Below are 27,100 nucleotides of genomic sequence, written 5' to 3'. Positions count from 1 at the left end.
GCTGCAGTCGAGTAGGATAGAGAGCCACATGGATTAGGAGATGAGCAAAAGGTGACAGATTGAAATGGGGAATAAAACGAAAACAACAAAAATGGAAATGGGACATAAGACAATGTGTGGCAGGTAGTCCAACACATAGAACATTATGACACGAGGAGCCACTGGCACCAAAACAACCGTAGGACGGGAGTGGGAGTGGAAAAATATAAAAGAAAGAGGTAAAGCATTGTACACCAAGAAGTCAAAGTGATGGAACAATACATGGTATGTGTGTGTATTAAACTGGAGGTTTAAAGGAAAGAGGAACGCTTGGACACGTACATTTTGCACATCAGTGGAATCTGTCATCTGCACTGAACCCATCCGATTGTATAGGAAAAGTGAGCAGCTATGAGAGGCTCAGTGTCTTGCTCAAGAAGGACACTTCGACGAGATGCCGGGAGGAACTCCTCTCTAACATATTATGCCATATTGGTTGCATGGAGTCATCGCCATGTTGGCTTGTGGATGGACATTTTTGTCAAAATTCTATTTTTGCCACGGACGGACAAACAAAATGAGAAGACAATAATATTACCAGAAACACATAAGGAGATAACCCTGAATCATGACCATAACAGGTCTGTAACAAATGGAACCCAATGGACCATCAGGTTCCATTTGTACACACTCTGTGTTATGCAAGTCCTTGCAAAGAAAACATTTGAGGACCACTAGTACTAGACTCCTAATATATAGTGTCATCGTAAATAAGTGTCATATATATTCTGAAGAAAACCCGGAGACTTGACATTCAGTCATTGTTCTCGTAATGAAAATAAGAAAATTATAATGGTGTGTAAAAAATGTAATATGCCCACAGACAAAACCAAGTCTTGCCAGGGGCACATGTGTCCACGACGGACATGTTGATGACCCCAGCATGGAGGCACTACAGATATGACAGAGAGAGAGAGAGCAACAGTGAGTGGGAGCACAGACAAATATAGATGGAGAGCGGAGGAAAGCAACAGTGGAGGGAGGACAGAGGGAGAGGAGGTGGTGGGAGGAAGCGGCCTGATAGATGTACGTAGAAGGGGAGCATGAGGGGTGGAGAGCGAGGTAGCACTGGTTCTATGGATCCACATGCTCTCAACGTTGCTATAGGACTTGGACACAGCCGGTCTGTGTTTGTTGGTTCAGTTAGTGTAGGCTAATTATGTTAGCTATGATCCACCAGTTTAACATAATGTTACTTAATTCTGGGTCAGGGAGAAAGAAGCCCACAAGGTCATTTATCCCCAGTATCGTTTTTCCCTCCCCCCCTTTTTTCCACAACTAATGGAAAACATAGCTAGCTAGCAAAGCTACTATAACACCACAAGGATTCATTATTTGTTATCCAAGAAACAGAAAATAAGTTGTAATGGGTTGAAAAAAATTGTTAAGCCTGATTTACACTCCGTTGCGCACTGGTGTTCCATGCCAGAAATAGACTGAAAGCTCAGAATCCGTTGCATTGAGCGTTGCTTGTCGAGCTGCTATTTTCTGAATTAAATTGTTCAGAATTAGTCTAGTCGACTAAATATCAAAATCTTAGTCTTTTAGTCTTAGTCAACAAAATGAACACTGCGGCAGAGTATAAATGAAGCATAATTGTTTTCAGTTTGAAAAGGGAGGAGATGGAAGAACATGCCAAAAACTGAAAAGAAGGGAAGACAGAGGAGGAGTGAAAAGAGCTATTCCTCACAGACAGAACCTCGGAGGGAGAGAGAAATACTGGGTGGTACTCCCCCTCCCCCCCTCCCCCCCTCAGCCCTCTGGCCCTTATGCTGCTGCTTGTTGTGCTTTGCTCTGATAAGAACCAGCGACAGTCGTGCACATACAGCACGCACGCACGCACGCACACACACACACACACACACACACACACACACACACACACACACACACACACACACACACACACACACACACACACACACACACACACACACACACACACACACACACACACACACACACACACACACACACACACACACACACACACACACACACACACACACACCCACCCCATAGTGGCCTTGGCCTACAACCACTAGAGGGGAAGCCCCTCGATGGAGAAAGTATACACGTGTGTGCGACACTGCGTGCGTGCGTGCTTGTGTGTGTGTGAGTGTTCTGTTCAACGTCTGGGCACCAGCCAGGGTAAACACAGTGTGCCAAAATGTCACGGCTTGGGGCCCTCACACCTCCGTCGCAAGTAACCCTACCAGCCATGCCGACTGTTTATGTGCGTGCGTGCGTGCATGCGTGCATGCATGCGTGCGTGCGTTCGTTCTATTTTGCTTGGCTGAGTCCTCAGGTTGAGATGCAACCTCTAAGGACACAATGGCATACATACTGCACACTGTCTTCATATGGAGTATAATGTGCTTATGTGTGTGGGTGCCTGGTCTAAATGCATGTGCTCACTGGAACATAGCCTATATGTAAAGCCATGTTTAGTTACTTGCTAGAGTCTATTTTGTGCATTCATACATCCAGAATTTAAACACATTCCAGTAATAAGTGGCTGTTAGGTTCATCAGCATCACAAGCAGTAAGTGTAAAAGGAAACCAGGGAAGAGTGAGAGAGGAGAGGAGGGAAAGATGACACCATTTAACCCTCCGTGTGCATCCATCTGGAGAACACAGTGGAAAGGAAAGTGTTGCATTTAACACAAGTAAAACATGCATCACATACAATTTTGAGGTATATTTTGTACTTTACTTGAGTATTTCCAGTTTTCAGAGTATTTCTATATTGCAGTATTGATACTTTTACTTAAGGTAAAACCTTTGAGTACTTTTTCCACCACTGCATTCCACAGCATGGAGGATAGACGAGAGACGGAGGGAGATGGGGAAGAAGAGAGCGAGAAAGATAGATAGATCGAGGGAAATTAATGTGACAACGATACGTAGCTTGAAAAGGGAAGGGGCGAGAACTGCAGATCCCACAACTCAGTCCTGCTGACTGTAACCTTGAGTGCTGGAGTGAGATTATGAATCACTCTGATACAATCAACAATGTTAAGTTCAGCTGGACTTAACAGAGCTTATAACCAATTAACCACAGATGCTCATCAAAAAGTGATTAAATACAGCTGGAGATGTAAGACATGAAAGACTGAGGTCTGAAGGAAGGAATGTTTCTTTCCTACGCTGTTTCTGAGTTATGCAACGGCAGAGCTGAAACACGTCTTCTCTCGTCTTGTCACGCCTTCGCTTTATCTCTTCCGTTTCACCTTCTTCCAGACACATAGCGCTCTCTCTTCTCCTGCAGTTTGCTGCACGGTCGCCCTTAATTGGAGCATTTGTTTGTCACGCTGTCAATCTGTGTCGAGTTAAGCGTAATGTGACTTGTAAATCAACCAGTCAGACACGCTGGTGGCGAGCAACACTGGGTGCGGAGAAAGCTGGATGCTATCATGGTGAACCCCTCCCATCCTCTTTATGAGGAGCTAGCAGGGACGAGGAGCACATTAGGGATGGGACGATAGGGAACATTTCATATCACGATTATTGTGACAAAAGAAATCGCGATTTACGATATTATCGCGAGAATCAAAATCCATTATCCTGGGGCGGAACATTTGCCAAAAAATAGCCGATCTACAAGCTCACAACGCGACGCGTTGTGAGCTTGTAGATCAGCTATTTTTGGAAAACTACATTTGACGTAGATTATAAGTACCTTTTACCAATTATAGAGGGTTTAAGTTATGCAAATATGAAGCTCAGCAAATAAAAGGTGAATTGATCCCAGTGCATGGCGGAGGACGATAGCACGATAAGTTAAATCTCCACGATACGATTATCGTGAGTGTTTTTTAACGATAATATTGCTTATCGTCCCATCCCTAGAGCACATTCACTCAGACCCCCCCCCCCCCCTCCCCTCCCCTCTGGCACTACAAAGCGACATGTACAGCCCTTTGTGCCAGTGGCCATCAGGCTCCACAACGAAGCCCGACTCCCGCCTGAGAACTTAAGACCTGCACTGTGTGTTCTGTTCTCTGGGATTACAGACTCCCGTTTGACTCTGGGGGAATGTGACTGTGCCTTCCTGTTATTTGACTTGTTCTGTGTTCCACTCTTCTCTAGACGGTCTCTTCCTGTGAGAGCCTGCACAAAAAAAAACTATAATTTCCCTTTACGCCTGTAATCGTGTGATCTGACCATGACAGATGTCTGTTAAGGATAGCTGTTGAGAGACTTAGTTTCAAATACTTTCTCTTTTGTCTTTCTTTTATCTTCAATGCCGTTGCTACTATGACACTAGAATTTCCCAAAGGGGATAAAGGTTTATCTTATCTTATTTTCCCCTCACTTTCAATGTTGTTTCTGCCTTGCCTTTCTTTTCTATAGTGACAAACTCTTCTCATTTAAAAGAAGAGACTTTCATTTAGTTGGATTGTTTTGCTAGCCAATTTAACATTTTTTATTTTTTCAGATAATCATCTAAACACTTTCAATCAATGCAATTACAGATGGATGAGTTAGCGCTGTTTAAAGCAAGAGAGAGAGAGAGAGAGAGAGAGAGAGAGAGAGAGAGAGAGAGAGAGAGAGAGAGAGAGAGAGAGGCAGAGAGAGAGGAAAAGTCCTTTTCGGCAACACACACCAGCCTGCACGGTTGCCATAGTAACGAGAGGCAGATACTTGAGGAGATGACAGCAGAACACTTGAAGGACAGAAGAGGAGGGGGGAAATTAAGAGGGGGATGGAGATGGCAATGGACAGAAAGAAAAGACATAGTGCGGGATTTGCAAATAACTATGTGCAAGTGGCTCTGCACTTCTATAGGTACAGGAGACAGTACTGTTCTTCTGAAATGGTACTGTGGTGTAGTGGACATTGTGTCAGTCAGTGTATCACCGTGTTCTACCTTGATCAAGCATCGTCCAACATTCAATATCTTTGGGGCGGCTTTAATGTTTATACAGTAGGCAGTAGGGCATTCACCAAATATTCTAAGATTCGAACATCAAAGTCACTATTCGACATAGTTCACCGAAGTCGAATATTCTTTTTCTCTTTAAAAAATATATACCGGTAGTTTATAACGCTTGGCTAGATAGGAAGTCATAAGAATGAGTTGTCAATGCCCCTGGTGGATGAATTTGTTAATGCTCTATACCAGGGGTTCTCAAACCTTTTTAGGCCGTGACCCCCAAAATAAACATATTTGAACTGGGGACCCCTACCCTGACAAGCACATGGAATTGTAGGTATTACATTTAATGTGACTCGGTTCCACAGATAAATATTATGAAAATAGCAGATCGGCTATTTTCATGTAGATCGGCTATTTTCATTTTAATATTTGACAGTTTGGCCAGTCCTGTAGAATATTCGACTATTCGATATACTTTGAGGTCGAATAATTCGAATACTAAAAATCACTATTCGTGAATGCCCTCGTAGGCAGCACTATTGGTGTGTTCTCAAGTTTGACACACTGCAGTAGAAATGGTACTATGGTCTACTGTAAATGTACTGTAGACAGTCTACAGTGCATTTCTCCAAAATGTATTTAACTCACTCTGACCAGAAGCAGGGATGAAACGCATCACCACTGACCAGATGGGGAGGGGGGGGGGGGGGGGGGGGGGGTACCAAAAGCACAGGGAAGTTCTCTTCCCCAGCAAATCATGCCCTAACGTACGAACACATCTTACGTCCCTCCCTTTCATTTGGAGAACCGCGTACAGTACGGTCGTACGCTAGATTGGAAACACAACCCATAAATGCATGGTAGAAGGTCAGACAGGTTTGGCATTTATGCATGATAATATCACAGTTTAACACATTTTTGTATCATTATTTTTAAATAGCAATGTGCTGTGAGCTTGTAGATCAATTTATTTTCACAATTTGTCATAAGATGAAGTATATACTCTAGGGCTGGTTATGGAAATGTTCCCCCCTCCTTTTTTATCGCAATTTGACTATTGTTGTAGCTGTCATTTTGTCAGTGGAATATTGCTGACACATCCGCATCAGAGGCGATGCTTTACACCAGGGGAAATGATGGCGCACACCTGCGGATTCAGGTACTTGCTCACTCACACAAGCATGTACAGTACACATGCAAACACATATGCTTGTGTGTGCACACACACACACACACACACATACACACACAGGTCAGGAGTGATGAATGGAGAGAATGGCACGCAAGAATTTGAAAGAGGCAAGGGATGGAGAGGAAGAGAAAAGAGGAGAGTTGGATGGATGGAAAGAGGAGAGGAGATTGAATCCAGCCTACAGGAAAAGCTGGACTTGTTGTCTGGGCACCGAAAGCACTACTAATGGATGTGGCAACCCAGAGAAGGATGATGAATGAGCGTGTGTGTGCGTGTGCGTGCGTGCGTGCGTGCGTGCGTGCGTGCGTGCGTGCGTGTGCGCGCGCGTGTGTGTGTGTGTGTGTGTGTGTGTGTGTGTGCGTGTGCGTGTGTGTGCGTGTGTGTGTGTGTGTGTGTGTGTGTGTGACAGTGCAGAGGATGGATTCTCCACCAGAGCATGTGGCTGGTGGCTTCCCTGGGCAGCTGAGGTGACAGGAGAGGTCTCCCTGTCCACAGACCACCGTCAACACAGCCCGTCTATCGTCTCTCTCCATGTTTCTTCCATTCTCCGGTGCACTCTATCCATCCATCTCTCTCCATCTTTGTCAGACTTTGGTGCCCATGCACCTTGCAGAACGTAACGTACCATAATCATTGTTTTTATTTAAATACTTGTGGACCTAGTAGAGCCCTTGGGGGACACTGGTCAACCAACTATAGAGGGTTTAAGTTGTTAAAATTAGCCCTGAAGATATGTGTTCTCATAAAATGAGATACTCGGAATTGTTGGCTATTTTTAATTTGCTGTGTCCCAACAAATAGGCTTTCAGAAATGCCTTAAACACCACCACTGTATAACACGGCAAGTCTGTTTATAGATGCATTGCCTGTTTCATCGTGTTTTTCTCACCCTCTGCGTTGTTCAATCTCTCTCCATCACTGCAGGCTTTTCCTTGTTTATACAATTCACACTAGCCAGCGTTTTCCCTGTGTCTTACAGATGGGAGCGCTAATCTGCTAGTGTTAGCTCCATGAGGCGTGAAAGGCTGGGCCCAGTGTGTGGTTGTGGACAGCGATGTTAGTGTGCTAGCTGTACGGTTTCCGCACAGATTAGGGCCGCGATAAACAGGAGCGTAATTGGATAAAGGACGAACAATTAATAGAGGGGCCGTGATCCTGGTCAGCTAACCGGGGCACTTTAATCAGCACAGCGATAACAATGAGGGCCGGACCGCTAATGTAGGGAGACTTCAGGCCGCATGATAAACTGCACAAACATCACTGCCATGAAGAGAGCACCGTGGATTTATATTGAAAAAAAAGTTATATAATGATGCCTTTCAATGTATCAGTGTGCATTTGTCATACGTACATACAAATGCATTGTTTGTGTGTGTGTGTGTGTGTGTGTGTGTGTGTGTGTGTGTGTGTGTGTGTGTGTGTGTGTGTGTGTGTGCGTGCGTGCGTGCGTGTGTGCGTGCGTGTGTGCATACGTGCACGACTGCGTGTGTGTGTGCTTGCATCTGTGCCTCCAGGTCCTCTGTGGCGATTGGCAAACACATTTGAGTCCCACTTGTGATTCCTCATGTCACCCGCTCAAGCCATGGCCATGGCTCGATTGATATTAGCTTTTATGCTAATGTAGCATTTGGCTGTGTCGGAACAAGGCAGTATTTTCCATTCAGGGTCTGCTTATGGTCTTATGGGCCAAGACAAGAGTTATGGCTGCCCAGAACCCAGGCTGTGCCGCGAGCCCACAATATACACACACAAACCACACAGCCACACAGCAGACGATAGTAAATCCCAAAAAGCTATAGGAGAGAGAGTGCGTGCGTGGGTAAATATATTTGTTATTACATGACTACAGACAGTTTATAAGAGTAAAACATATCAACTAATGCTACTCTATTCGGCCCTTTCTCACTTTAGCCATCACTGTCACAATTCATGAACATCTTCTATATGAGCAAAGCCAAGCGCTGTCCTTCTGAGTGGCTGAACGTATAGCAGTTTCCAGGCAAGAAGACTGAAGCATACAGAAGGACGTGCGTGGGAGTGGGAAGGGAGACGGACACGTGTCGTGTGAAGAGAGACACTCACCTCAGAGATGTTGACGCGTCCCTCCTGGAAGGAGCAGTCGTTGGCGTTCTGGGTGCACATGTGGCGGTACTTACACCAGTGGCACGGGAACGAGCCGTTCACGCACGACAGGCACCTGAAAGACAAAGTAAAGGATGAGTGACATCATTCCCTGACACTTAAAAAAACCCTGATAACTACCTCATCGCATGATGGTGCAGCGAGTTCAAAATAGCAGACCTACAGTCCCACAACAACCCCCATTTGCGGCTTTTAGAGGTTTGATGCGACAGAAAATACATTTTCTTTAATGTGTTTTGTGACATTTCGTTTCGTAACCGTATTATGAAAGTACACAGTATCCTTCAGGAATAAGCAAGAGAAAAGATTAGTCGCCTGCAACAAATGCACATTAACAAAATGCACATGTGGGGGGTAAATAGGTTTCATTTATCTTTATTCTTTACCCAAAAAGAAAAAAAGTAACAGGTGAGTTTGCTGAAAGTATGTGTCGCGTTTGGGGAGGGGATGTCCGTCTGGGAGCATTATTATAGTGTTGGGTATGCTAGCTGTACAATGTCACAGACAGGCATGGTTTTCTGCTTCACTCTTGATGTGTAGCATTTCCATAATGTTTCCATTTCAACAAGATCCCTCTCTTGTGTGTTCAGCAGAATCCTGGTTACGACTGTCAAACTGTCACCTTTCTTAGAAATCTCTTCATTTTGGTATGTTATGGCCATATTTTCCCTGTGTCTCCATTTAAATTCCCCTATACCTTCTCCAAGTCACCTGACATCTTGTTAGTTCAGCCTTCTTTAAGTCATCTCTCTATCTCTTCAATACATCAATACATCTTTACCATCCTGTCTCCTGGCCTTATCCCCCTCCCCCTCACCTTTCATCCTCCCATCTCCCTTGCTCTCTCTGTCAAACTGCCTTCACCTCTCTCTCTCTCTTCTCTACCATCCTCTCATCCATCACTCCGTTCCCCTGTGGCCGGCTATCACTCACATCTATTCAGTCACCGCGGCCCTATATTCGCCACATACAGCCACGTTTCTCTATGCCTACCATCTACTGTATAGCTCTCTTCATCCAGTCAGACTTAACCTTTCTTTCTTTCCCTCCCTCCCTCTCTCTCTCCTCTATCTATCCCCTTTCAGTCCCTGCCGTCTCTTTTTAAAAAGCCCTCCGCTGTTCTTTGTCTAAAGCTCTCTTTCATCCGCGCAGCTGAAGGCGCTGCGCCATTTTAAATTCACCTGCTTTTAGCCCAGCCTCTCTGCGAGGTGTGGAGAGACGAGGGGGGGTGCGGAGGGATGGGGTGGGCGGGGGGCATAAGAAAGAGAAGGGAGACAGCGGAGAGAGACAGAGACTGAGAGATCAAAAGCAGGTGGATTTCCCTGGGAGAGGTGGAGACGCCAGGTATCGTGGGAGAGAGGGGAACAGGGAGCCAAGAGGGGGTGGGGGGTATATAGCCTGGGACTCTGTGTAGGCGTCTCTTGGCAGAGAGAGGCAACAATGGGTTGGCAGTTGGAGGCTAGTAGTGTGTGTTTGTGTGTGTGTGTGTGTGTGTGTGTGTGTGTGTGTGTGTGTGTGTGTGTGTGTGTGTGTGTGTGTGTGTGTGTGTGTGTGTGTGGGTGTGTGCTGTCTAATGGTTGCCAGGGAGACAATTTCAAGTTGTTTGGATTGATGAGCGTTTACGCATTCACCATCGTTAATTCTGTACTTTATTACAATCTTTTCTTTTCCTAAATTAATTGCAAAGTAAAATAGAGCAACAACATCATGACGTGACTCGCTCATCCCCCGGTTCCACGGAAGTAATTTCTCTATGGAGAATAAAATTGAGTCATCTTAAAATCGTCTCATATAAGCATTGCGGTCCAAAATTAAACAAACGGCCTTTGCGATATTGTCAGCGAGGTGGCTCTGTATGGTTTATGATAGTCAGTCACTCATATTTGATACAGTCTGTTTCTGGTGAAAATGTAACTAATTCAGCGACAGTAACATTAGCGTTTTCTCACCATCGGCTCATTCTTCATATCCATATGTGTCAAACCGCTGAGATCATTTGTTTATAATTGGAACAGTTCTTATATGACGCGATATGAAAAAGGTCTATGGGAATTCAGAATGGGGGAAGAAAACCGCGAACCAGGTAGGATGTGTAAATTACGTCACACTTCACTGCTCAGTTAAAATAAGCCAAGAGTTAAATTCATAATTCTGCTGTGCTTTGACAAATCAGATACATGCAAAAGATATCAACAGATTAGTCAATAATGAAAAAAGAATTAAACTAAAGTTTATCAAAAACCACTGACTCCATGACAAGCCAAACCCTCTTTTATTCATAATAGCCGTGATTAGTTTACAGATACGCACATTATTTCCACAAAAGAATTAGAGCATCTTTGTGCTAAACATGTTTCAAGTTATTGCTTTTGTGTCGTCGATAACCCTTTTTTATTGTGTATTTTGTTGTTTGTTTAGTAATAAATGAGTCTAGATCCAGGAAAAATGGAAGAGCAAGTCGAGACGCTCGCTGGCTGATTTGTATTCAACAACATCTGGCAGGAATAAATTCACACATCTGTCTGAATCGATTATGGGCGCGCTCCCGACGAGGAGGTTTTTAACCCATGTAAAATGGTGGCTCCCCTTCCTCTTATCCACATGAAAAATGAGGGCTTTAACTCTTGAGCTCCGAGATGGAGGCCTCGCGCAACTCCATCAAACCTGACGTAGATTCATTCCGATCAATTAGGGCCGCTCGTTTGCCGGGCGCGCTCTTTAAGCGATCGTTTCCAGGCCAGACCCCGCCTTTTTCGGGGAGATCAGAGGCTGGAGCTTAATTCAATCCCACCGCTGCTTTAATTGACCAATTTAGCATTGTGCTGAGAGAAGCTGTCCATTTAGAATGAAGGATAGGCGGCTAAGGAAATAACGGGCCTCTTAATCCCACACAAGAGCAAGTGGGAGATTTGTCAATGTTGCCAACAAAATGGGGAGAGTGATTAGGCTAGACTAAGTTAGCATGGTGTACAAGCCTGCAAACAGCAGAGCTGAGCGTTTTGCTTCCAATCTGTTTGGAAAGACATGTATACAAGACAGACCTCTTTCCTAGTGAACAAAAGAGTAGAGTGGCAAGTTATCAATGCGAGACAAACGAACACCGGGTGAGTTTAGCCAAGCGGCTCGCCGTGCATCTTGTTAGCCTTTGTTATTTTCCACTCTCCCCTCTTTTGAATAACAATGAAGTCTTTTTTTAGGGGGGCCGCCCATGCAATAGATGGCTGCTCATCAAAATACAGTACAACAGCAATTTATCACAGCCAGCCAGGAGAGAACTGTACAATACGCACTTGATACTTCATGCATAAGTGCCAGTCTGTCTGCGTACACGACACGTGTGCATGTGTAATCCTTGATAATCCCCCTTTTTATCTGACTTTGATCTTTTATTCATGTCCAGTCAGCCTTGTTAGTGTACTGGTGACTTTGATATAACGAGCAAAATATCAGCATGCAGCCACCCTTTACTTACTATGCTTCTTATATCGTCACTGTCGGGCAGAAACCTCGTATCTCCAAGTTTAAAATTTGTAATTTTTTTTGCAAAGTGAAGCACTGCTTCATCACACAAGGCCGTCGCACAAAAGTAGTGAAAACAGCCGATCTACAAGCACACAGCGAGGCGTTGTGTGCTTGTAGATCGGCTTTTTTCACTAGTTTAAATCATTTTTAAAATGATAAACACAAAACAAACGGTTCTGGACATACAAGGTTTCCACCCGACAACGACGATATGACTCCCCTGAATAAAAGGTGGTCTCTCAGATGAATACATCACACCAAGGGCTAGCGGGTGGTCATCCAAGACCAGCCAGAGGCCCCCTTATGACAACCCCCCTAACAACCCCCCTCTTAGTGCCTGGAAATAAATAAGGACCCCCTGTCATCTGCCACCCCCCCCCAGGACATCAAAATCTTTTAGCCTTGTTGCTAACCGTTTCAAGAAGGGCTGCCTGTGCAGTGCGCACCCACCCAAGGCCATTTGAGGAACGTTCAGCGTTTCTATTTCTTCTCTCCGGGGGTGGGCTCCTTTTCTCTCTGGACCCCCTAGTAGTTCTCCCTCTTCTTCTTCCTTCCTGACACGACTCCCTCCGCCCCCCCATGGGCCTTGGATTCACGAAACCCCTTGTGGGCTGGAGACACGCTCCTCGTATGGCTACGCTCATAATGCAAATTTAATCCGTTGGTATTCAGATGCTAATCGAGCTACGTACACTAGCTTTGGTACCTTTTTTCTTGCCATAGCACAATGCATTTTCTCCTCTCTCTCTCTCTCTTACTCTTCTATATTATTTATGGAAGTGCTATGTATTTTACACTGATATATGTGTGTGTGTGTGTGTGTGTGTGTGTGTGTGTGTGTGTGTGTGTGTGTGTGTGTGTGTGTGTGTATACACAAATACACTGTACATACACAATGTGTTGATGTTACTACCAATGCATCTAACGTTCATCTCTATAAAAAGAATCTTGTCCCTCCAAGTACAGTTTGACCAAGGTTTAATTGAATACTTTTTTTTACCCTGTCTAAGGCTTAAATTAGTCTTTAAGGATGTTCAATCTCCCCAAAAATGAACACCATCATCGTCTGAGACAAATTAACAAACGGTGAGAAAAGGTGCTCCATATTGCCTTATATAGACATTTTAACTCGAGTTCATTGCCAGAATATCCACCCTATCTTTAATAAATGGGGGACCGTGGAATGAGAAAAAGCGTATGGAAATATTTAATTAAGAGGCAATCATGGCCGTGGGTGATTTTCTATTCCAATCTCTGCAACCCTTAAACTGAAACAGTGGGATTTCTAATTAGATTAATACTGCTATGCAAATTTATGGCATTTTCTAAAAGGGAAGGGGCATGACATAATCAGTTGAGTAAATAAGATGGGAGGGGGATGTGTGTTTTAGGGGGCGAGGGGTGGGGGTGGTGCAATGGTGTCGGCTGTGTAGAGTGTGTAAACAGTAAAATTAATTTACCTCTGAGTGGATAAAAGTGATCTAAGCGGACCCTTATGGCTACGGATCCATATATTTACTGTTAAATGGACCCAAATGGGTCATGTGACAGTTAATACATGGACTGCCAGGTATTCATTAATTAATTCAGTAGCCTCTGATACATATTTTTACCATATTTTCAACAGGAACGCACCATGTGACCAGATGTAAACAAAAGCTATCGGGAGGGGCAGACGACCGTCTTTTCTTTCGCCCAGAAAAGAAAGATTATAACCGCAATCATCCGTGCATTAGTTATGGTCCGTAGAAAAAGGCTTGTTTTGACCAAAAGCACAATCTGGGAAAAGAATCCGAGATACATCGATTTTTCGGAATCACATAGCATTGAGCCAGGCGTAACGGATGATTTTTGGGAAGACGTCATTTCCATTTGTTGGGAATGTCTGGGAATTGTAGTCATTGGATCACTCAGAGGTGCGTGAGAGCGCAGTCTAGGATAAACGACCGGAAAATCTGTTTGGCGATTTAGTCGTCCATGGAAGTGAATGTGTTAACCCTAGACTTATTGAATGCTTTAGCTATTGAAAAATAGCAGATATACAAGCTTGCTATTTTTGAAAAACCGTGATCAGGACCAAACTTCCGGGTTTAACAGCAGACATACAAGCTCACGTCGCGTCGCAGATGCAACCCGTTGTGAGCTTGTAAATCGGCGCCGGAAGCTCGGTGCAGACGTCTGCGCGATGCACTATGGGGCGTTGGAAACTCGTGGATAGAATCGGGTCAAAATATTCAAAGATTTGCACAAATTTTCAAGATCTTTCAAAAATAGCAGATCTACAAGCTCGCTGTGAGCTTGTATATCTGCTATTTTTTTAATATTTAAAGCATAAAATATTGCGTAAAAAAAAATAATATATATATTGCGTAATAATGTGTCCATATACGTGCACAACCTCAAGCAGGTATACAGCGGGTGTGCTGATAGCACTCACTGACAGAGAGCCAGTTGTCTGTGTGCATTTGTTCTCTGTGCTCGCATCATCATGTAATCAGCAGCAGTCCTTTGCATCTCCGCCCATTAGAGGAAAACTCATGACTTTAACCAACGATCAGGCAGTCTGGAGACGGACGTGCTTCACGCCACGGCCATGTGGGCAGAGTCATCACGCCAAAACAACAACAACATTACCAGTCTGATCTCATCAGACGCCACACGCTGACGCCCAGGGGGGTACAGCGGGCACCCAGGCATGAGTGCCAGCTCCAAATGGGATTTTTTTTGGTCTCAGCATCTCTCTCTCCGCCATCAACCCCACCGAGTCCCTGGCAAAGACGCGACATATCTTATCCATAACTTCATTAAATGTGGTCCCGTTACATCATCTGGGATTTGATCAGGTTTGGTTCATTGTGGCATTTTGGAAGGACACACTGCATACTGTGTAACTATCTATCTCTCTAACTCTCTTTCTCTCTATTCATCAATCAAACAAGCACGTGCACCGTTTGTGGAGTTCTTCCTGCACATGTGCTATTCATCCATGGCCAGTTCGTCCAAGGACGTTTTATTAAACATGTTGTCGCATGCATGAATGTTCTGAATTTGGTTTTGTAAGTAAACAAGAATCGACACACAGTCAATTTAAAATCTGGTGTATTGGTGTGTTGAAGTTAGTGTTGGTGTTCTTTCTCATGTATATTTCATAATATTCTAACTTACTGTAGGCTATATGTCTAGGGATGGCCAAATGGAGATTTTTTCTTAACCGATAACCGTCAGGCCTTATCAGTTAATTAACCGTTAACCGTTAAGGAAATGTGTTCAAAAATGCGCTATTTTAGCGATTTAAAAAAGGAAAATAGGCCTACACACGTTTTTCCCCATAATAAAGTGCTATATTTACACATTAAAAACCATAACACTGGGAGAAACAAGAATACAAATGTTTTCCAGGGGTGAAAGTGGTTTGAAATTCTTGCCGGAACTGTCATAACCGCGCGGCCGAAAAAAATTGGGAGGCTCTAACCCCCCAAAACCCCTGAAATGCATAGAAAACTGCATTTTGGAACAGTTATAGGCCTACACACAATAAAAACACTACAGGTCCTACACCTGAATTAGGCAACGGCATTACACTTACTGTAACATGAAACATGATTGAAATCCTAAATGAAATATCTATAATAAGCCTCTTCATATTGTTCATATTGTTCATTGTTCCATACAGAAGGGTAAGCATCTATATATTATTATTATATTTATTATATTATTACACATATTATTATTAATATTATTATAACCAGTTATCTAAAGTAAACTAAGTACATTTACTAAAGTAGTGTATTTAAGTACAGGTTTTAAGTATAGCCTAGCCTACTTTACTGGAGTATTTCCAATACTTTTAATTCTACTCCACTACACATGCAGAATAGCATCCATGCAGGCACAGACACAGCGAGTCCTCCTAGAGATGGGATTTATGGCTCTTTGAAGTGAGCCGGATCTCTGGGATCCGTTCCTTTCAAAGAGCCGTTCAAAAGACGGCCACTGTTCATTAGAAAGGAACGGCTCCCTACTGTGAACCGAATCCTATCGTTCATTTCAAAGAGCCGTTCAAAAGACTCGACTCGTTCGCGAACGTCCCACCTCTATTCGCTCCGTGTCAAACAAACACTGAAACGCGAACAGAAATGGATCACACTGACCTACACAAACCCACGGGAATAATTTAGAAGCACTTTATCAGAAAATATAGCCTAACTAGTAACACTTGTGTAGCCTACTGTATGTTAATCTGACTTTGGTATAGACAACATTCCTGGCCGATTGCAGGAGGGACGCCCCGCCCCCAAGTCGAAAGGGAACTTCCGGGTTCTCTCTGTCAGGCATGCATATAAACGTGTTGCCAAGTCAATTTATTTACCTAAACTATCTTGTTTTTTTTGCTTATTTATATTGCAAGAGTTGGCTTGTTTGGCTTATTTCTCTCACAAATTTTGGCAACACTGCCCAGCGCTGCAGTAAAAGATTATGACAATGAACTGAAAGGGTTAAACCAACGGAGGTTTTTTTTCCAGCTGTCAGATGGTGCGGTGACTGCGGTCATGGTCTCTTGATATGCAAGCGCACCGCTATCTTCGATGTTTTTATTCTATCTACACCAGTTAATAGTATTGATGACATCCTTAACATATCCTAAACTCAGCAAACTCCCCAGAGAAGCAGCACGACTCACAACAACAACAACAACAACAACAAGGTAAAACTCTCATGCTAGCTAATTAGCCTTGTTAGCTACGATCTTTTACTGTATGGGGACTACTCTTGTTACAACTAAGTACAAGTTATTTTCACTTGTGACAACACAACATTGATTATAATTGAAATACAAGCTCTTCGCTGTTGTGTTGTATCTGTGAATGCAATTGTTTTCTGTCTTTCAGACCTGTACTGTACGTCCAGGACCAATGAAGCCAGATGTGAGGGTCTCCTCATCATATTTATTGCAATAAAATATTTATACACACTTTTCTTTGACTTGTCCATGCCTTTTTTTTTTAACTGTTGAGGGTTTCAAATGTTGTACTGTATATTGTGTTATTGAGATAAGGAATGTTCCCAATGATGCTTTGAAGGAATGCTTTTAAACACTTGTCATTTTCAATTAATCCAGTTTGTTTTTGTATCTATTAAAGCCAAATGTATTCATTGTTTTGACGTGACAGTTTAGGATTTAATGATTAAATGAGCATTAAATATGAATGGATATTTATATTGCCTTGATTAGGATTAAATCGATGATTTACAGTGATATAGTGAAATGAACACAGCATAGGATGCACATAATAGGTGGGCTAATGTGTATTATGTCTATTCTGGAGTGGGTTGAGTTGTTGACAGGCCTATTTGTAAAAACATTAATGCATATCACACAACACAAGCCAACTGTGACTTCATCCCAGAACAGAGGAGAATGGAGATGACAACGTTTGACATGATCAACCAGCGTTCTGAAGGGAAAAGGTTTGCTAGCTAGAAATCATACAACATTCGCTTCCATGAAATACTGATTAGGTTCAATGCTTGCTTTCAAATACACAAATCTGTTTATTTGTAGGCCTATATCAATTCAATTCAAAGGAGCTTTATTGGCATGAGAAGACATGTTTATATTGCCAAAGCAAGTGTCAAATAAAATAAAAACAGTTTAAAATGGCGAACATATAATATGACATGCAGTTGGAGGGAGTACAGCATTGTGTAAAAAGCTATGTCGCATTGTGACATTTTATATATATATATACAGGGTATAAAGCTTTTGAAACAATTTAAATAGCGTTATTTTTTAAGAAGTTTGCATATGAAAAAAGGTAGTTTCATGACAGTACACTAGTACAAGGTCAACTAAAAGCATACGCCCAAGAAAGCCTATGGCAATTGTTTCAATTGAGATCTCTTTTTTTTTTCCTCCAACTCATAACATTGAATGATGGCAGAACAGGTGTGTATCGTCACAACTCATTTATTTATCAGCAGAGTGGATGAGTGTTGCCATTAAGTGACATTGTTAACATAAGTTACAAAGTAAAATTACAAAGTAAAACAATCCCGTCTCATTAGTTAAGAGGAGAATCAGATCAGATGAACGTAAACAGGAAATCGCGCTACGATCAAGCCCAAAAAAGGGCTTCCGGTCGGAAGTAGGGGGCGTGGCCAGGCATGTTGTCTATAGGCTATTGTTTTCTTCCTGGACGTGCGTTTGTGGAAGGTTATTTAACATGGGATTTTGACAGCTGGCTTCTCCTCGTCTTAACGGAACTCCGTTCCGGCCCCAAATGTTTTAACGGAACGGGGGTTCCGGCCGTTCCGGCTCACTTTCACCACTGAAGAAATGTGTTTTTGCAAAGAAACGGATTGAAATGATAAGTCTGTAATGTGACGCGCTGGTCGCCAGGCACGTGCGCACATACAGCAAAAGGGGCTTGAGCCCTTAACTTTTATCCGTATGAAAAGGCCCTTTTAGAAATGTCAGCCCATGCCTCTCTAAAATTCTGTGCACTCCCTGGACCCTGGCTGTTGCCTAACAAAACCAGCATGAGACGCATGTAGCCGCATGTAGCAATAACTTCCAATCGTATGACTTTTGGAATCGTTGAATCGGCTAAACGTGATGTCCATTTCATTCATTTACTTCTCTCACGCCCGTGTTTTGTGTGTGCTGATGCAGCGATCATTGAATTTGCGACTCTGAGCTTTGTTATTTTCGCATAGCCTACTATGTAACCAAGACGACTTTAGCGTTCCTCACGTCATCAATGTAACATTAGAAAGTTGTGTTTTAAGCTCTTCTTAAACAGGATTCAATGTGACGACGCGGGTCTGTTTTGTAAAATCCAATCGACGAGGGAGCATGTTTCCTGATGAACAAGTCAGCGTGTACAGCCAAATCAAGCACGCAGCGGCAGACTCGCAGTTGTATAAATGCATGGATGTTACACAGATATTGGTGTCCAGAAATGTGTGACCACAGGGCCTGACCATAGAGTTCTAGGGCCTGACCTGTGAAGTGTGAAGGAATGGTGCTCCCTGCTGGACAAAATATTTCATTACACCAGTCTAGGATTCCATAGCTTGGAGGAGCGAAAGTCCCCTGCTATTGGCCCTAATGCAGTACCCCCCATCCCATCGTTTGGAGGGCCGCTTCCAATCATGAAACTAGCTCGGTTACCATGTGACATTGGACAGCCAATCGGCAAATAGGTCGCCTAGGTCGCCTGAATGTCTCGCCAGAAAATGATCTCTTTAATGATCTGGTTTACACCAGATAAAAATACTACATACACACCATAATATCATTGTTGTCGGGTCTAAACCTTGTATGATCATTTATCATTTAAGAAAATGATTTAAACTAGTGAAAATAGCTGATCTACAAGCACACAACGCCGTTGTGTGCTTGTAATCTGCTATTTTCACCAGTTTTGTGTGACAGTCTTGTATGATGAAGCAGGGCTTTACTTTACAAAAAAAAACAAAGAGTACAAATTTTAAACTTGGAGATACAAGGTCTCTGCCCGACAGTGAAGCTATACTCGTAAGGTCACGCATACTGTTAGCCCCGCCATTTCTATCTTTAGAAAAACCCATCTGTGTAAAAAATGTGAGATGTTTCTCAAAATAGTAAAAGGCACCCATGTTGGAGAAGGGAGATGAATTAACCGTGAACTGACATTGCAACCCACCACGCCCTTAACCAGCTGAGCTAATCAGTGTTGTTGCGGCGGGGGATTTGTGTACGAGGGCTGGTTAAGAGGGGGTCCAGGCTAGAGGTCACAGCAACGGATTAGGTGTCCAAGATATTCAGGGCTTCAACAAGCTGTAAGTGACAGAGCGTAAAGAGAGGTGTCTGTGTGTATGCGTGTGTGCGTGCGTGTGTGTGCGTGTGTGTGTGTGTGTGTGTGTGTGTGTGTGTGTGTGTGTGTGTGTGTGTGTGTGTGTGTGTGTGTGTGTGTGTGTGTGTGTGTGTGTGTGTGTGTGTGTGTGTGTGTGTGTGTGTGTGTGTGTGTGCACGCGTGCACGCGTGTGTGTGCGCGAGCACAAACGCGAGTGTGCAGACAATCCTCCAAGGAGGCTCATCTAACAGCCAGAGGGGAGCGAAGATGGAGCCCTGCGGTACCCCAGGGGCCTCCTGGCCATCTGCTGCCCCAGGGCTAATACCCTGGCAGACGACGTCTCAACCTACGCTGGATCAGCCATGGATGGATTTGGGGTGGGGGTCGGGGCGGAGGGGGTGGGGCTGGGGGCGGCTCTTGGCCTCAACGTCGCGCCTGACGCTTGAGGTAGAGTTGATATATGGGCGTGGCTTCATGGGTGTCAAAGATTCTCAGAAGAAGATGGTGGATGAGGAGGCGGTAGCAATCAGGGATTGGAAGCAAGGCTGAGGGCATTTCAAGTGTGAAGGAGACCGAATAAGTGGATGACACTCATTAAAGATTTGAGATGTGTTGGCTGATCTGAGCGAACCCCTACACCCCCACCCGTTCGCTCAGATCAGCCAACACAGGGATGCTGACAGAACCCTCGCTAAAAACCCCAGGACAAAAATCCACTCGTCCTAGACAATTTGCCCTCCTGGCCCCCAAACTGTGGAATAAACTCCCTGTCGCACTTAGAACTACAGATTCACTCCCTAGCTTCCGCCGTGGACTGAAGACTCACCTTTTTTTTAGGTTTTAGAAACGTTTGTTACTGATTAGGTGCATGGTCTACCTATATTATTGTTTTTCTAGATTGATATTCCTATGCATTTGTTATATTGTTGTTGATGTACTGACATATTATCTTGCTTATTATAGTGATGTATTACCAGCTTATTGTAATTCGCTTTGGATTAAAAGTGTCTGCTAAATGCCTAAACTGTAAACTGAGATGTGATGTAAGTGTGACTAGTCATAAGTAATTATACTGTATACTGATTTCTTATATATATGAATCCTTCTATAAATTATGCAAATCTCCGTATGCGTCTGTGTGTGTACCTCTATCTAGAGAAACCGCCTCGTCGATTGACTTCAAACTCAGTGTGCGTGTTGCAGAGGACTCAAGGGCGTGTACTGCAAGATCCGTCGGATCGGTGGTCGTACAGAACCGCACATCATGAGTTCCCTGATGTCAAGTACTTTGATAATGGGTACTGCACCAAGTACTCTGACCAAGGGTACAACATATATTCTCAGATATGTCTAAGTTCCAACAGGCATCTGTATAATATATCCAAAACTTTTACTTTCTTTTCCGATATAAGCTGAGAGGGAGGCATTGCGGCACACCATCTTATGTAATTAATTAATCATAGCAGCATCATTAGGGTGTACATCGGGTTATGATAATAAGAGTAGAGTTACCATCTCATATCCCAATCGTTTCTCATATACAGCACATTCGATTTTTCACTCCAACAGTAACACAAGCCCCTGTGGAGGTCGTACAGGGGTGGGATTGTGTGTCTGTGTGCGCGCACGCACGTGCACATCTCCCCGTATCCTAACTGCATCTCTTGCGGACGGTAACACGAGACTGCCCAGGGGGGAACTGGACAGTGAGACCATCACTCAAAGGAAAAGGGGCAAAGAGGGAACAAAAGAGGGTCTCTCTCTAGTTTTCCCAGAAGCTCACATTAAAAGAACATTTCAAACAGGTTCAACTTACGACTGGTGGACGCTGCAGTTGTAGAACACAAAGTCCACGCTGGCAAACTTCTTCTTCGTCTCGTTGGACTTGAGATGGAGCTTAACCACCCGTTTGTCACCTGTGAGCCCAGAAAAGACATGGAATTAGAACAAAGCAGAGAGTCAAGGGACAAACGTTGGCCGACACTACTCTTGCGTCACCTGTGAAGTTAACTTATTCCCCAACTGCAGGTGTCGAGCCACAACTTGGTTGTGCAGTGTGTCACACACTGTAAATAAGCAAATCTACACGGTCCCAGCTAGGAAGCGTGTCACAGCGTGATGCGTTGTGAACTTGTACTTAAGCTACCAGTAAGACGCCTAAGGGCAAAAAGCGACTTCACCCTTAACACTCACCCTGCCAAAAAAGACGTTTCTATAATAAAAACGTCTTTTTAACTATGGACCTCCCTGCCAGACGTCTTCTGGACGTCTTTTTTAAATAAATAATTAAAAAATATATATATATATATTTATTTTTTTTCAAAAAAAAAAAATCAAAAAAAAATGTTTGGACCTCCAACAATGTACTAGGCATGATCGCGATCGCGAAATTGCATGTTTAACCCCCATACCAACCCCATCTTTCAAACATGGCAGCCATGTTTGTTTACATTTGAAGAAAACATAAGGGCTCCTTTCTCCTGAATGCCTGAACGGATTTCCAAGCGGATTTTTTTGTTTGAAAGCTGTGAAAAGCATGCACATGCATAGTGCATGATCTGTGCACGAATGTGTGCACCAGCGTGCACACTATTTTTTTAACCCTTTGTTGGCGAAACGGCAATATAAGAGGTCACACTTTAAATATGGCACCGACTGAGTTAAGGGCGAGGTCACGCCATGTCTTGGCCATCTGGCCAGTGATGTATATCGGACCAGTTACCCATACAGTATATGGAGACCCCTGGTAGCCATAGATATTCACAGATATGGGCTTAATATTGATGACATCAGGGATCTCCATATATGGGCATAAAGTGATTTGGTTCCCCTAGGCATCACAGGGATCTCCATATATGGGCATAAAGGGGATTTGGTTCCCCTGTCATCACAGTGATGTCAGAGCATGATGATGACTATGATAGATCCACATGACGTAACGTGTGGGGGGGGGGGTCAAACATCAGCAATCTCCAAGTTTCAAATGTGTAATTTCTTTTGTAAAGTAAAGCCCTGCATCATCATACAGGACTGTCGCACAAAACGAAAATAGAAGATCTACAAGCACACAACGCCTCGCGGTGCGAGGTGTTGTGTTCTTGTAGATCAGCTATTTTCAGTATTTTAAATCGTTTTTTAAAATGATGAATACAAAACGAACGGTTTTGGACATACAAGGTTTCCACCCGACAACGACGATTTGGTTCAATGGAAAAACACTTGGATGTGTGACGACATCAGAATTTGATACCATGAAAAAAAAAACACACAAAGCCACTTATTGGAGCGGTTAGCACCGCTCAAAAAAAGTATTCTGCTTCTATAAACTGAACACACACACACACACACACACACACACACACACACACACACACACACACACACACACACACACACACACACACACACACACACACACACACACACACACACACACACACACACACACACACACACACACACACACACACACACACACACACAGTAAGTCAGCAACACATGCAGCGAGGCACACCCACAGCGGGGCAGGGGTAAAAATAGCAACACCAATCAGTGTTTGGCTGGCAGCGCTGATGAGGGCTCATAATGGGGCATAATAGGTGGCACTGAATAACTACCGAGAAGCGCCGCTGACAAACTCAGACACAACGCACCAGCAGACAGCCTTTTAGAACTTTGAACGCAAATACCAAACATTGCTTCTTCTATCTTTGACAATTACTGAATGCGAACAAACACGCTTTATGTTGGGAAAGAAAAGGATAAAGCTTTTTCCTATCAAGGTATTTCTAAATATAACGTACCAGAGCGTTTCCGCTTTGAAATGAAGTTATGGGCATAACTGGCATCGTTTTGTTAGAAATCAAACTGACAACGCATGATAATGGGAATACAAAAGCACGGTTATTTTCAGAAACCGAACGCGGAATTATGTTCGGAGCTTTGGTGGAGGAGGTGGACGAGCTTTATTGGTGGTGACAAGCCCGTCTGGATATAGATACAGTGAGCGAGTCATCCGGTAACATTAATAATGCGGTTTCTGGTCAGCGTGCAACTGTAGCCCGCTCCCGATTTCCACGTACATCTGAGCGCCATAGGAGGAGGAACGTCAGCTTAGGTGATGAATATACAGTACAGTATATTACAGTATATGCTATGGATACTGTAGGCACTGGGTGTGGCACGGGAGAGGGGGGACAAAGAGAAAGAATGAGACAGAGAGAGACAGACAGAGAGACAGTTGTGTAAAAAGCACTGGGCAGAGCAAATACGTGGTCTAATCGGTGGCCTCTCCCATTGCGTGCACTGGGGTTTGTTGACTGTTGGTTGGTGCACCGGTATGATCGGTACGCCTGAAACTTGCTAAAGTAATTAACACTGTAATTAATTCATCGAAATTAATCAGTTTAAGTCCCAGCCCTGCACTTTATGCATTTGAAAACTTGTGAAATAGGACATTCTGCATTATGAGTACTTTCTACTTTTGGTACTCAAGTACATTTTGAATTCAGGACTTGACAGGAGTTGGCCACCACCCATTCAGTTTCCTCACGGGGAACAGTCAAGGGCATTGCACACAGATTCGCACGGAAATAACGGAGGATTTCATTTTTTTAAAGAAAACAATGATTCTTTATGACCTCATGCACACCGGCTCCGAATTTGCCATGCGGCAGGTGGCTGCGGCTGTGCGATTTTTCCCCGATCGACCCCAGTTCGATTTGTGCTTCTTGTCGCATGCGGTAAAAACTCATTGACTCCTTTTATGACTCCTTTTCGGATCCGCAGTGTAGATTCCGCACAGCCTTTGCACACCAAATCTAATGTGTTTTAATCATGCAGCAAACGGAAAGATCCTGTGTGCAAAGCACTTCAGTCAGTCTCTCTGTTGTCTCCCACCTTTGTTCCTGGTGATGGGGATGACGTCGCGGGCCGAGGGGGACAGACAGTAGATGTACCCACCCTGGACGCGCCCCTCCGTCTCCACGTAGTCCTCGAAGGAGCAGTTGACCCCCGCCGAGAGGTCGGGAACGTTATGAGCCTGGAGCACCAACTAGAGGACGGGAGGGAGGGAGGGAGGGAGAACGAGGGAGGGGGAGGGAATACAAGATCAATGGGAGGACATGGTGAACATGGATTGTTATAAGATATGACATGGGGGTTAATGGGTGCTGGGGGCGGGAGGGAGGTATGTGTGAGAGATAGAAAGTGTCTGCACTTGTGTGTGCGTGTGTGTACGCGCGTGTGTGCGTGCTGAGGTTCAACACACGTGCATGTGTGTATGTGTCAGTCATAACTGCTGCGATTACAGCAAGGTTAATGTGCACGCGCTCATGTGCAAAGGAACACGGAAGTATGTGCTGCCATTAACCTTTATCCATAATATATATGTCTGTACTGCAGAAGTTTGAAGGCAAGAGAATGGTTATGTGCACTACACACACACACACACACACACAGACAGACATGCACCATTGTTATCATCCATACCGCAAGTCCATTTTGTGTCTCACACACACACACACACACACACACACACACACACACACACACACACACACACACACACACACACACACACACACACACACACACACACACACACACACACACACACACACACACACACACACACACACACACACACACACACACACACACACACACACCTGGACTTCAGACATGGTGACGGAGATGTTCCTGGGTTGAACACTCAGCTCCACACACATGCTCTGGTCTGTTGCAAACCTCTGGGGCTCTTCTGCCCGCAGACACCGGTCCTTACGAGAACAACTGCAGAGAGAGAGAGAGAGAGAGAGAGAGAGAGAGAGAGAGAGAGAAGGGAAAGGCAATGGGGTGCAGGGGAAAGAGGAGGTAAAATACAGAGCATGAGCGGTTGTGATGGTAACGCAATAGAACGCATTAAAAATGAAAAACATGCACATGTCGTCAGCCTTGCCCAAGAGGAACAGAGTCATAATAGCCGACTTAATGGGCTAATCACTTCTCCAGCCACTTTCTATAGGCTCCTCAGTCATTACCTTATTGGCCCTGACACTTCAGTGTGAGCACAATAGCACGGTGCATCCAGTCTCTGCCATCCTTTGGACTTTAACAACCTCCAGTTCATACAGTACGTCTCCAGACATACACACTCTCCGGAGATGTATGAACAACAGTCCCAATCATTAGTTTCACCCGAACCGTAAAAGTGATACAATTCCCCCATCAAGGGCATATCAACAAGGTCAGCTATTTTGCCCTTCCCCCGCCCCTCCCCTAAACATTACAAGCCCACTGATATAGCTTGAAAAAAAGAAAAAAGAAAATCAGCATAAAAGCCCAGTATGGTAGTGATTTTACTATTAGCCATTCATAATGTATTAGCTATCACTTCACCTCGCGCTAACAACAACTGTTCCCGGCGGTGGGAGGAAAAGTGCTGACGCGACGCTCTCTGCAAGGCCTTAACAATAAGAGAGAGCAGAATAAAATGCTAACTGCCTCTAACCCCCCCCCCACACACACACACACACACACACACACACACACACACACGGGCACGGGCACGCTCACACCCGCTCGTCCACTTGTCTAGCTAGCCTGCACTCACGCTCAGCAAGGGAACGCTGTAGCAAAACACTCCCTGGTGAGTCAGTCAGCAGGCGCCCGGGCGGCAGAGGTGGAAAGAGTACTGAAAAATCCTACTCAAAGTAAGAGTACTGTTACGTTTTCAAGAGAGATGAGCCTGCATGCCATGCATATCAATACACCATTGTCTGAACCTGTTAACTCCTGTAATGTAGGGAGGTGTTAAGCGACGTGTGCGTGGCGTCATTCAAATCGCGTCCCCCCCCAAACATTGAATCACAGATGCAACACTGTCTGCAGCTGTCTGTCTGCACACACACACATACTGTATATGACTGTGTGCGCATGTGTGCGTATTTGTGTGTATTCCTCCTCAAACATGTGCCTCTCCACTGCTGCGCTGATTGAAACTCCAATCCCCGGTCTCCTGTGGATACATTGGTATTTTTTATTTTTAACCTTCAGGGCCTATAAACGAACAGATTCTGAAATAACTAGTCTTCTCTCTGCATGGGCCTTGACTTGATTTAGCTACGTTATCAGATGGGAAATGAGCGAGCTACGTTTTAAGAAATTAGACTCCGCAGCTGCCTAGACTGAAGGTTAAAAAAAAACGGTCAAAGTCCATCCTTGAACGTGTATGTGTGTGTGTGTGTGTGGGTGGTGAGTGTGTTAAGCGCGTGTATCCGCCTGGAGGGCGGATACGGCTCCTGCTCTTTTGTGCGTTTAATTAATGCATCGGGAGCTGGCGTTGTGCCAAGCGCTGGAGGTGTTCGGAGCGAGGTTTAAACATGGCGTCACCTTTCAATAAAAGCTGAAGCGTTCAGAAATGTAATAATGCGGTGCAACACGCGGCGCGCCTGGACCAACTTGCGTAGCCCCGGGTCAAACACG

General features: G+C 44.3%; 1 protein-coding gene across 1 annotated transcript in view; it reads right to left on the bottom strand.

Moving 5' to 3' along the window:
• LOC308287859 (plexin-A1-like) overlaps positions 1 to 27,100 on the bottom strand; it is a gene marked incomplete at its 5' end in the record, with an annotated part of 234,475 nt that overhangs the window by 106,388 nt on the left and 100,987 nt on the right. Inside the window, 4 exons of the mRNA XM_080729172.1 lie at positions 8,196 to 8,310; positions 21,432 to 21,531; positions 24,515 to 24,668; positions 25,285 to 25,408. Of these exons, the coding sequence (XP_080585298.1) occupies positions 8,196 to 8,310; positions 21,432 to 21,531; positions 24,515 to 24,668; positions 25,285 to 25,408 (493 nt within the window). The remainder of the gene's footprint in view (positions 1 to 8,195; positions 8,311 to 21,431; positions 21,532 to 24,514; positions 24,669 to 25,284; positions 25,409 to 27,100) is intronic.

This window comes from Nannobrachium achirus (genome assembly GCF_963921795.1).
Source record: "Nannobrachium achirus genome assembly, chromosome: 6".
Lineage (NCBI taxonomy): Eukaryota > Metazoa > Chordata > Actinopteri > Myctophiformes > Myctophidae > Nannobrachium > Nannobrachium achirus.
The sequence above is the reverse complement of the archived record's forward strand: the minus strand, read 5'-3'. Positions and strand labels throughout refer to the sequence as shown.